At 35.0% G+C, this 12,046-nt stretch overlaps 1 protein-coding gene across 2 annotated transcripts in view; it reads right to left on the bottom strand.

The window, feature by feature from the left end:
- The window catches only part of ADGB (androglobin), an 88,577-nt gene that overhangs the window by 59,422 nt on the left and 17,109 nt on the right, over positions 1-12,046 (bottom strand). For both annotated transcript variants that reach the window (XM_087970364.1, XM_087970362.1), the window contains 6 exons: positions 11,620-11,706; positions 10,430-10,629; positions 8,534-8,662; positions 6,547-6,641; positions 5,104-5,278; positions 2,772-2,862 (listed from right to left, as the gene is read on the bottom strand). In XM_087970364.1, coding sequence (XP_087826490.1) covers positions 2,772-2,862; positions 5,104-5,278; positions 6,547-6,641; positions 8,534-8,662; positions 10,430-10,629; positions 11,620-11,706 — 777 coding nt within the window. The remainder of the gene's footprint in view (positions 1-2,771; positions 2,863-5,103; positions 5,279-6,546; positions 6,642-8,533; positions 8,663-10,429; positions 10,630-11,619; positions 11,707-12,046) is intronic.

The following is a 12,046-nucleotide window of genomic DNA, read 5'->3' on the forward strand; positions in this document are numbered from 1 at the left end:
CATCATTTCCAGATATCTTGAAACCTTGATTTCTCTGTTAAATCACTGCCTTGGAATATAAATGAAATAAATACATATTTATGTAAGCATCCATTTCCCCCTGGAAATCTCTGTCAAATTCTAGTCTTCAGGCATACACCCAAAGTTTCTTCTGTTGCAGCAACTCTTATACTTGTTAATCCCCCCCCCCCCCCAGTTCCCCACGTTAAACTAACCAATTAATAGGAATTGCTGGCAAGACCAGTATCCCACAATCAATCAAATGGTTTTGATTCCGGCTTTATAAACAATGATGATTTGAAGTAATATTTCTATTTATATATTATCTGGTCCATGGTATGTAAAATATTAACAGAAGAGTGTAGCACATAATATTAAAAGTCCTTCAAATGTTAAAACATCCTGAATACAATTAACTGTAAAAATAATGTTTTATTGTGCTTCAAAGCTATCCCTCAAACTAACGTAATGTCAATCCAAGGGAAGTTTTGATATATGTCATGGTATATTTCTTTCTTTTGGAGATGTCTTATTGAAAATTAATTGTCAACTCTCAGCAATCACATTGATTGACCTTTTCAGAGTGGTATGGTCTCAACCTGGCCCTTCAGGTTTTCAGAGCTTAACTAAGTCCATCCATTTGCCGGTAACCATCCTCTTCTTTCCTTTCCTTTCAGATTTTATTTATTTATTTTTATTTTATTTCTTTATTTTGTCAAGTATGCATTTGATAATATATGTAAGTATAAACACAATTATTAATACATGAAATAGATACGAATAAAAGGGAACATTAAGACAGGGACAGTAGGCACGTTGGTGCGCTTATGCACACCCCTTACAGACCTCTTAGGAATGGGGTGAGGTCAACAGTAGACATTTCCCAGCATTAGAGCCTGTTGTTGACAGCTAGATCTTTGCATAATACTATAATTTGAGCTTGATCATTTATACATCAAATGAGAACTCTGGATTGATTTGTTTTTATGATCCATTTGTTTTCTTGGCTCTCCATGGCATTCTCAAGAGTTTTCACCACCAATATTTAAAAGTGTCAATAGTCTTTGAATCCTGTTATCACAGGGAAAACCACTGCCTGATTAGTAGAGGTGGTATTTGACTTATGACCACCATTGAGCACAAAATTTGTGGTGCTAAGTGAGACAGTTGTTGAGAAAATGTTTTGACCTTTCTTGCCATTATTAAGTGAAGCACTGCAGTTGTTAAATTAATAAAATGTTTGTTAAATGAATCTGGTGACTTTACTTGTTAGAAGGTTGCAAAAGGTGATCACCTGATCCCAGTACATTGCAACCATCATAAATGTGAGTCAGTTGCCAAGCATGTGAATGTTGATCACATGGCCATGGGGATGCTGCAATGTTCATAACTGTGAAAAACAGTCACAAGTCGTTTTTTCAATGTTGTAATTATGAACAGTCACTAAATAAACTATTGTAAATCCAGGATTACTTGTATTGGTTTTTGTAGGTATATACAGTACATCTCACAGCACCTGGCTATCTCTTCCAAGGACTTCATTACTATCCTACCAAGTACTAGTGTGTAGCATATTTCTTTGCAGATGGTTTCTTTATTATTGGCTGTCAATCCTGAAAGGCAGAAGCTATCCACCATTTCAATATTTTTTGTCAATTTTAAGGTTAGTTGCTGTACCTGTTATCATTCATAGGGTCTTTTTTAATTTAGTCCTATTTCTCCACTTGGATTACTACAGCCTGCAGATCATTTATATTTTTTCAACCCATAGCATGTTATTGAAAAATACATTTTTAAAATGAAGAGCCATGGTGGCACAGTACTGCAGGCTAACTCTGCTCACAGCCTGGAGTTCAATCCTGATGGGCTCAAAGTCTTCCATCCTTCCAAGGTCAGAAAAATGAGGACCCAGATTTCTGAGGACAATATGCTGACATTATAAACTGCCAGAGAGTGCTCTAAAGGATGATGGGGTGATATATCAGTCTATTGCTATTGCTAAAAGTGAAAAATTATATCAATATGTAACAAAAATTGAAAAGTTCCACATATAGACGCTGCTATAGCAGTGTTCCAATTGTATATGTATGTATGTATGTATGTATGTATGTACCCTGTTTCTCCAACAATACGGCCTCCCCCAATAGGAAGTCCCAGCATGTTTTATAGGCATGAAATGAAATTAAGCCCCTCCCCCCAAATTAAGGCCTATATTAAAACATGCAAAATGGTGGGAATGGTGGGGGGGGCTTGCTGTTAGGAAGTACTTTTGTTGCACACCCGGATATGGTGCTGCCTGCGTTGACCCCGATATGAAGTGCCCCACCAACGCCGAGGTCAACATCCAAGCCGTCGCCGCCCGCCCGCCTGAAGATGCAAGGGGGGGAATTAAGTCACCCCCGAAAAGACGGCCTAGCCATTTTTTCGGGGCTCAAAAAAAAATAAGACCTGGTCTTATTATATGAGAAACACGGTATGTATGTAACTGAAACATTAGTTCAAGCACATTTCAGATTTTTGGAAATCTAGAAAATTTTACATTTCCACATAAGATTTTTGAAATTTAACTTTTATAATAATTTTTACATTTTTATAAGAATAAAATTACCCTGAAATTTTATTCTTTTCATTTATTCTTTTATTTTTCATTTCTCTACATTACTCCCATACTTCTCAGTGGTGTACTGTAATTAAAATAATTTTAATTGTATTTATTGTCACCACACGATACTGAATTATACTCAGTGAAGCCCACTGATTGATCTACTTACGTGTCTCTTGGTATAGGTATAGCAGGAACTCTGAAGTTCAGAAAAGGACTAGCAATTTCAATAAATTGTTCAGGTTTTTTAATTACAATTTCTGAAAAGAAACAACAACCACTGAAATGCAAGAAATAAGCATCCTGTACAAAGACAACATACTCAAATTTGTTCTCTAAAAGGTCAATATACTTATAATATTAGGGCAACTAGTCCTATTTCATCCAAGAAGTAAAAATATATTTGCCAAACTACAATATAGATTTTCATAAATCTGCATACACTAACTTTATATATGCATATACTGTATAAGAAATAGTTTCTTTAAATTCAATAAAAGTATAGCACATAATTAGCATTACTGCAAAACATTGTAACATATCCTCTTCAATCTATTGTTCAGGTTTAGCTTTTCGATGGGTAATTTCAAGACTATATCAAGACTATTACTATATGACTGTTATCTTTAAACTTCATTTGCATTGGATAACCCTTCAAATGGTCACTAAGCAAAATGTTGTAATCTCTGGACTACCTTTATATTATGGGACTAGTGAAGTTAGAGCATGCTGTGTAAACTTACAGATTCAAGAGGAAAGTTGTTACATAAGCACATACCATTCTGCATAAAATTTACAGATTCAAGCCAAAGTTCATAAACCTGCTTATGAATATGACTGAAGCTTTCTTACAGCACCACTTGAATAGGATAATCTGTATAGAATCATCCAATCCTCAAAATTCATTTTTGATAGTGGAAAGAAGACTTCAGGCAGGGAAGGGAATTATTCACCCGTCCATTCATTTTAGGAAACCCATTCCATTAACAGGAGCACCTAACTGAATACCATCTGTCATGATTGATTCCAGTTAGCAATGCAACAGTTCTGTTCTGAACTAAATGCAATTTGTAAACTGCTTTCAAGGACAATGTAGGCAAATTAGAATATTTGTAGGAATTACATAATTAAAATTTTCCCATCAGAGCCTTTATGATAATACATTTATTATTATTTGAGGTCCATTAATTTTTCTTGCTCTGTACATTACAAGAAATATACTTCAAATAAATTTACTATGCAAATCACACATATGGGAGTAATCATGCAAAGTCAAATGCTTCTCATTTTTTCATGCTTATGTATTATATCAGTACTATTTTTGTGAACAATTTTCTAATCTTCAACATATTTTATCCTCTGTTGCAGAGAATGGAGTAAGAATGGCAATGTGAGTTAAAAGAACTGCAGTAGGGATTTCTTTCTTAGTAATTTAATTGTCACACTGGTTGCATAACCTTTTCCAAGCTCAAGGTTATTGATCGGTTAATGTTTTCTTTCCAATTCCTTTTCTATTCCACAGCCTGCCATATGAAGTGATCAGAAAAATGCAAATACAAAAATAACATTTTCTCTTGAACTGCATGTTACTAAAAGAAGACAGGGAGATTATTTATATCTAATAGTATAAGCATTCTATTACTATTTATCTTGACCTCAGTGTTCCCCTTTAGGGCCAGGTCAATGGATCCCTAGTGGCCCCAGCCTCCGGTGGCAGCTTCTGAATGCCAGATTAGTGTGTACAAAATCTGCCCTTATCCACAATTTGATTATAGAAGATAGCACTGACTTAAGTGTGCACAACTGAAACCTAGATGGCTTGGAATGGGTGGTGGTGGTGTCATCCTAGGGAGATTCTTATCTGATTGCTGGGCTTTGTATCAGCAAGATTCCAGAGGAAAAAGGGGTGATGGCAGCTATTGTCCTGCATGAGTTACTGAGGGTTTTTAGAGGATCTACTCCATGGATAGGCAGATGTGAGATCCTCTGGCTGAAGTAGGGCCCATGGAAACAGAACTGAGGCTACTGTCCTCCCTGCAGGTTCGCATCATCCCTGTTTGAGCTGATGGATTCCATGGTTAGGTAGGTGCTAGAGTTCCTAAGGCTGATGTTTCTTGTGGGCATTAACCTGCTACTTGTGACATGGAATCCAGGGAAACTCAGGAGTTCATGGCTTCCATGGCAATCATGGCTCTGTCCCAAGTAACAGAGGGCCCACCACATATAGCGGCAGGGGAGTATCACATGTTAAGTCTGGATATTTTTTTTTAGCTCAGGACAATTGATCTGGCATTGGAGAACATTAAATGAAAAATATAGAATGGTTTTAAATCAGTCTTAAATACCTAAAGCAGCAATCAAAATGCATTTTTCATTTTGACAAACAATCATTTTGATTTTCAAAAGGAAATCGTTGTGAAACCATGAGGAAAAAAAACAAATACCATATATCTGGATTTATTCTTAATTAGAAATAAAACTCCAAGCCTGAAATGACAAACCTTGGGGTTCATCTGTCACAATTGTTTCCTTTTTCTGGCGTATAAGTTTCCACCGAGGTACAGGTGGTGGTTTTGGCGAGGCCACTAAGGGACCTGACCTTGTTCTAGTTATTAGTGCAGGATGGCTATAGATGTGGGAAAGACCATATTGTCGTAATTTTTCAGAAGAATCAGCCTGCAATATAATAAAAGTAGCCTGGTTATATAAAAAAATGCAAATATATATTCACAGGAAACATTTTAATGTTGACTCTATTATAACACTTTGTTACATACAAAATTATTGAACTTACGTTCTGTAGAATGTTCTGCAGAACGAGTAAAAACTTGTGCTAAGATTTAAATCTGAAGCAAGGTAACATCTTGTTAGGGATAACATTGTTTACCCTAACTGGTTTGGGTAAAAAATAATAAATATGGTATCATGGTTTGTTAGTTAAAGTGTGTGTAACTTTAACAGCAAGAATGTAATTAAGGGTGTGGTTGTAAAAGCACTATATAAGAAGCGAGGCAATTGCAGCTCTCTCTCTCTGGCTTGAAGATCCCTAATTACTGGATGGATTGATGACTGCGTTCTTGCTGGAACGGGGAGAGAAAAAGGAGTGTTGATTTTCTCAACGGAGAGAAGATAAAGATTGGACTGATTTATTGTAAGTGTACTGACATTGGCTATTCAACACGGACTTTGCAAATAGAGTATCCCCGACAAGACTTGACTGAAATTGATATATGACTAATGGTCCGTTTATTTGACTATGCTATAATTCTTAAATGGAATAAACTATATTTTTGATAGCACAAGCGTATCTGTATTTTTACTGCGTGTTAACTAGAAAACTTATCTCACACATTTACCTGTCTTCCTATCTGACTTCGCTGCACGTTCTGTTTAGTTTGTTTTCCTTAACACCCGTTGGGGAATCCAGGCTTAACACATCTTATTAATATTAACAGAATAATAGAATAACAGAATAAAAGACTTGGAGGGGAACTTTGAGGCCTTCTAATCAAACCTCTGGCTCAAGCAGAAGACCTTATACCATTTTGTCCAATCTGTTCTTAAAAACATCCAGTGACTTCTCCACCATTTGAAAGTTGCCACAAAGAAGAGGGGAGTCAACTTATTTTCCAAAACACCTGAAAACAGGACAAGAAACAATGGAGAAAAACTAAACAAGGAGAGAAACAAACTTGAATTAAAGAAAAATTTGCTAACAGTGAGAACAATTAACCAGCCTTGCCTTCAGAAGTTGTGGGTGCTCCATCACTGGAGGCTTTTAAGAAGAGACTGGACAGCCATTTGTCTGAAATGGTATAGGGTCTCCTGCTTCAGCAAGGGGCTGGACTAGAAGACCTCCAAGGTCCCTTCCAACTCTATTTTGTTATTTATTATAGTTATTGTTGCTAATTTATTCATAAAAGGAAAAGTATATGAATTCTTACCATTTTCTCTAATACAAAGATCTTTTTTTCAGGTACATAAAGAGGCATGTAGCAAGCATACACCACCATCTGCGGCTGCAACGGTGTTGCAGAACCTACAAAGAACCCATTGAATCTATTAAACAGTATAGAAAAGAAATAAAGCTGTAGGCAACAACAAAATATGAACTGATAATATCCCATGTTAAACATGGTGCTATAAATGCAAGAATGGACTCTGAGAAATGGGATAATTTCAATTAGGTAATTTATTCTGAAAAATACCAAAGAACCTAGTTAAAAATAAGTAGTTTTAAAGTCTAAATAATCTGTTGGGGTTTAAATTTTTTCTATTTTATTCAAAGAGATATACAATTAGAAATGTTTGATGTAATCGATTAATGTAACTACCTAAAATCAATACACACCCATTATTTAGGTTGAATATAACTACATAAAATCAACACATATTAGTTGGGATTTTAAAAATAAAATATGTGCATTTCCTGAAATGTGCAGTATAAAGAATTTTTGGTTACTTTTTGTCAAATTTCTATTATATTTGTGAATAATTTAAAATTATTGGCTATTTAAAACACCTAGTACCATTGATTTTCTTCATAATCTTCTCAGCAGATCAAAGGCTGAAGAGCAGAGGAAAGTGACACAAAGAGAGTAACAAATAACCCAACAACTTTAATCACAACCAACAGAGCAAGACCATGCTGGGGAGACAACTTAGTAGGAGCAAGATTGAATGGAAAACAAATCTCCAATGTTGAAAGCAGGGCTGTCCTGGTCTACCCAATGTGAAAAGGAAAGAGCGGGCCAGCTTGGCTTTGGCCTGGTCTACTCAATGCAAAGAGGAAAGATCGACCATCCTGGCTACAGCCTAGTTTACCCAATGCAAAAAGGAAACATGCCAGCAATTTGGGGTGTGGCATCAAACTAGCCATGCTCACCCAGTTGGCCACACCCACCCAATCGGCCACGCCTGCCCAGCCCCCTGCGGTCAACCACAGTCTGATGCGGCCCCCAGTGAAATTGAGTTTGACATCTCTGGCCTACAGAATCCAAACAGGGACTTCATCACAGATTTTCACCATAAGAATAGCATGCAAATCAGCAATTAACTGTATTGACAGTTTTAAAAGTGCAGTGGACCTGCTGCATTTCTGAAATAGAAGTATTCTTCAGAACACCAAGTAAAATAAAATCTGGGTCAGTATCAAATCGTATAATGTTGAAACAAAATGTGAAGTACCTTTGTTCGGCTTTTGACATTCATTTCTCTGATATAATTTTTTGCAAACTCACTGAAGTGAGGAAAAATATTTCAATTCCTTATCAACCTTGAGCCATTTACCACAGTTTAGGAGAGGAGCAAACTACTGTGCCTTTTTTGTAGCCTACAGCCTCTGCAAAGCTGGCAGAAACACTTTTGCCCCTTAAAATCTCCCAAACTCTCCCAAAATGTGAAACAAAAACAAAAAATGAAACAAAACAAACAAACAAAAAACTTTCCATGCTTTAGGATGAAGAGGATAGGAAACAGGCTACCACTCTGGGTGATTAATTCTGCAGTGATGTAGAAAAACCAGTGCAGTCCACAGAATCTCACTAATGATATTGCTATCATAATTGATAATATGGAGTGAGAGTCTTCATATTATATTCTTGTGACAGAATTCTTCGTATTATATCTTTATGACATAAACAAACAACTAATAAATGAATGCATCTTATTGGTAGGTGTCATCATTGCTAAGAAGGAACCAGTAACCAAGTTAAAAGTTAAAATTATGAAAAGCAAGTATTGGTCAGGTAACCTGTTACTGACCTGTCCCTGATACATAAAATAGGAAAGATGCACTTGTAGAAATTTGGAATTAGAGCTCAGATTTCAATTGTAAATACATCTGCTAATTTATGAGCTCATATACTTAATAATCTCACTAAAGCTTTGGTGGCCAATGCACATATGTCTAACATTTTTTTATAATCTTACCATCAAGAAATATCTGAAGAGAACTTTGATAGTCAGCAGACATTCGAGCAGAATGAGAAGCTGGCTTAAATTTATCCTTTTCACCATCTTTGCTTCGCTTCTTTCCAACTTCTTTTTGATCTGGCTTTTCTTAAAAAAAAATCAATATACTAACAAATAAAACAGTACTTTGTCCCAGATTATAAAGCAGATCTTGTCTCAAGCAATAGATAGTATTGAAGACAATGGTCTCAGCTACCTAAAATTCTGTTCCCATTTCTGATAAGCCAAGGGTTAAGGGCATATGGTACAAGTAGTCCTCAATTTATGACTGTAATAGAGCCCAGAATTGCTGTCTTAAGTCATGACGGTCTTAAGTTTAGGTTCCCAAATGCCCAAATCTGATTTCATGATTTTTCTTTTTTTGCAGCAGTTAAGTGAATACCATGGTCATTAAGTGAATCCCTTTATTCCTATGGGCATTTTATACCGGAAACTGCTTTCTAAGCACCTGAAAGGCAGTCATGTCACCATGGAGATATGTGCAGCCATTGGAATCCGTAGCTGAATTTGTAAGTAGCTTTTAGGGGAGGGGGTCTATCGTAATTTTGAACGGTTGCTAATCAACTGCTTGTTAAATGAGGGCTAACTTGCCTAAGGTGGTCCTCACCTAAGACCACAATTAAGCCCAAAATTTATGTTGCTAAGCAAGACAGTTGCTAAGTGCGTTTTGCCCCATTTTATGACCTTTCTTGCCAGAATTTTTAAGTGTATCAGTACAACTGTTAAGTTAATAATATGACTGTTAAGTGAATCTGGTTTCCCCATTGACTTTACATGTCTGGAGGTCACAAGAAGTGATCACATGGGACACTGCAACTGTCATAAATATGAGCTGGTTGCCAACCTCCAAATTTTGATCATGTAACCATGGGGAATGCTGCAACAATCATAAGTATGAAAAACAGTCATATGTTACTTTTTTCAGTACAGTTGTAACTTTGAACGGTCACTAAATGAATGATTGTAAGTTGTAAAACAAGATTCTGTTTTCAAGCAATTAGAATGTTAATAAATCTTTGCTGATTGATTTGTCTATACCCTACCCAAATACATTACAGAGAGACATTGGGATAATGAATGAGAGAAAAATGAAGGAAATAGTTATATTTCAAGTACCAAGTCTCAGTCCTTTAATGTTTAAAAAAATAATAAGTAAAAATATTTTGGAATGACAAACAAATTGGAAGCAACTGAAGATGATGTACTACAAAACCCGTTACTTAAAAAAATGTCTTCAATCAAAATTTTTACTCCTGTATTCTAAACATTTTTCAAAGAAAACTCTGTTGCAGTAATACACTTCAGCTGTGATTCAGTCAAGTGTGGGGATGATAAGCTTCATCTACCCTAGGAAAGAACACAGCTGGCAGTTTCCATGATCTTTGGGCATACATATATGCATATATTTAATGTAGATAGAAACAAGAATGAGCTATTTTTTTTTCTCAAGAGCTAAATGTATGCATTATACTATTAATAAAATATTATATTGCTGTTCTTAAATGGAAAAGAAAACAATAATGCAATACAAAAAGACAGGAAGGCAATAGCTAGGATGGCAAACAACCAAGATGAGATTTGTTTGGGCATCAAAATATTTTAGATAATGTTTTGGGCAATATAGTTGAAAGGCTGCATATGCCGGCTGGCATTTTGGAAAACACTGATTAACCTGAGCTTTTGCAGTCTGATTTAGATTTGAATCGGGGATAGAATTGGCTATGGTAATCCTGACTTGTGGGAAAGATGAGTGTAATTCTGCTGTACCTATTATATCTCCTGACAATATAATCTTGTTATTCTTCTGGTACTCTTTCATTGCATGTCTGATAGTGCGGACAATTTAAAACATACCTTTCCCAGCTTTCTCGGCTTTTTCTGGTTTTTCTTGTTGCTTAACGATAGGCATAGTATCATTTTTTATGTCAGATGCTTTCAAATCCTTTTTTGCATCTTGAATTGATTGTTTGGATTCAGGAAGTGATTCTTCTGGTAACTTAAATTCTGGCACAATATCTCTTAGGAATTCCCAAACTTTATCCAAATATCCAGATCTTTAAATATAATAAATACAATATATATTTGAAATAATGTCTATTATTAATTTACTACAAATATATGGCACACCTGGCAGCTTGATCTTTTTGATCTTGAGGCATCTGATAACCTTTAAATACTGAAAAAAAGCATTATATTTAGCTAAAAATTAAGAAAATGATCAAATGAGCAGAACTGACTAAAATTCAGACATATGTAAAATGAGCAATACATACAATATGTTTTGCTATATATAAATACATAGTTACATAAATTAATTTCAAATTGATTCAATTTACCATTATTAAACAAATCAAATAATGTGTGCATAAATATTTATTTTCATTTTTATATATTAAATATTATATAAATAGCAATAGTGATAGCTTTACATTATACTCCAGAGAAGACAAACACTGTGGAAGACTGGAATCCAGTCAATCATACTCATAATAATTTGACAACAATAACTCTTCTCTAACTTTAGCAACTATTACAATTTTTAAAATATGAGGAACATATATTAAAAATATGGACTTTTATATAAGTTGTCTTTGTATTCATTCATTCAGTCAGTCAGTCAGTCATTCCTTTTATATAGTCACCCAGCTGCCATGTGACTGATGTTGGTTAACAAGTATTAAAAACTCACAATATAAAAATAAGATAAAATAAAAGAATAAAACACACGTCCTGGGCATAAAACACAGACCTTATATAATTACTATGGACTTATATACCTGGACCTAAGGCCTGGGGAAAGAACCTAGTTTTAAAGGCCTTCTAAAGGCTCACAGAGCATGGTTCCCAAGGACAGCTGCTGCAACAGAGAAAGCATGCCTCCTGACTCCTATAAAATGATACTATTAATTTAAGAGACTCAGAATATGCGAGCTCTATCAAAACTTGTGGGATCATAGTATTTTTACCCAATGATCCAAGTACAAAATAACTACAGACAGCACATGCAATAATTAAAAGTATATGTTATAAAAAGTAGAACTTACTGGAGAGGAATAATTTCTGGTATCCATCCAGTAAGTGCATGCAGAACTGTAAATTCTCCTAGTTCTCTTTTTCCAACCTCATTTATACTATGAAAAATAAAAATATGACTATAAATATATGAATATTATATTCTGTATCGCTTATGTTCTGTGACAACCTCAATTTTCCACATTTCATATACAATCTTTAACTCCCCAAAAATTACAACCAATAAAAATTATTTCTTGTGTACTGTAGTTATAAAACGTTAAATATCTAGATTAAATCTTCTAACATATCACATATCTATATTGCTGAATAACTCAGACTCTCATAGGTCTAAATAAATCAGAACAGAAAAAAGAACCAAGAACTGTAATCTTAAAATTTTAGATTAAATCTTACCACATAGATCCAAAAAAATCTGGGAGATGAGCTAATCTATCA

Source organism: Notechis scutatus, chromosome 1 (assembly GCF_049901735.1).
Source record: "Notechis scutatus isolate UNSWTSFEM ecotype Mainland chromosome 1, rNotScu1.2, whole genome shotgun sequence".
Classification (NCBI taxonomy): Eukaryota; Metazoa; Chordata; class Lepidosauria; order Squamata; family Elapidae; genus Notechis; species Notechis scutatus.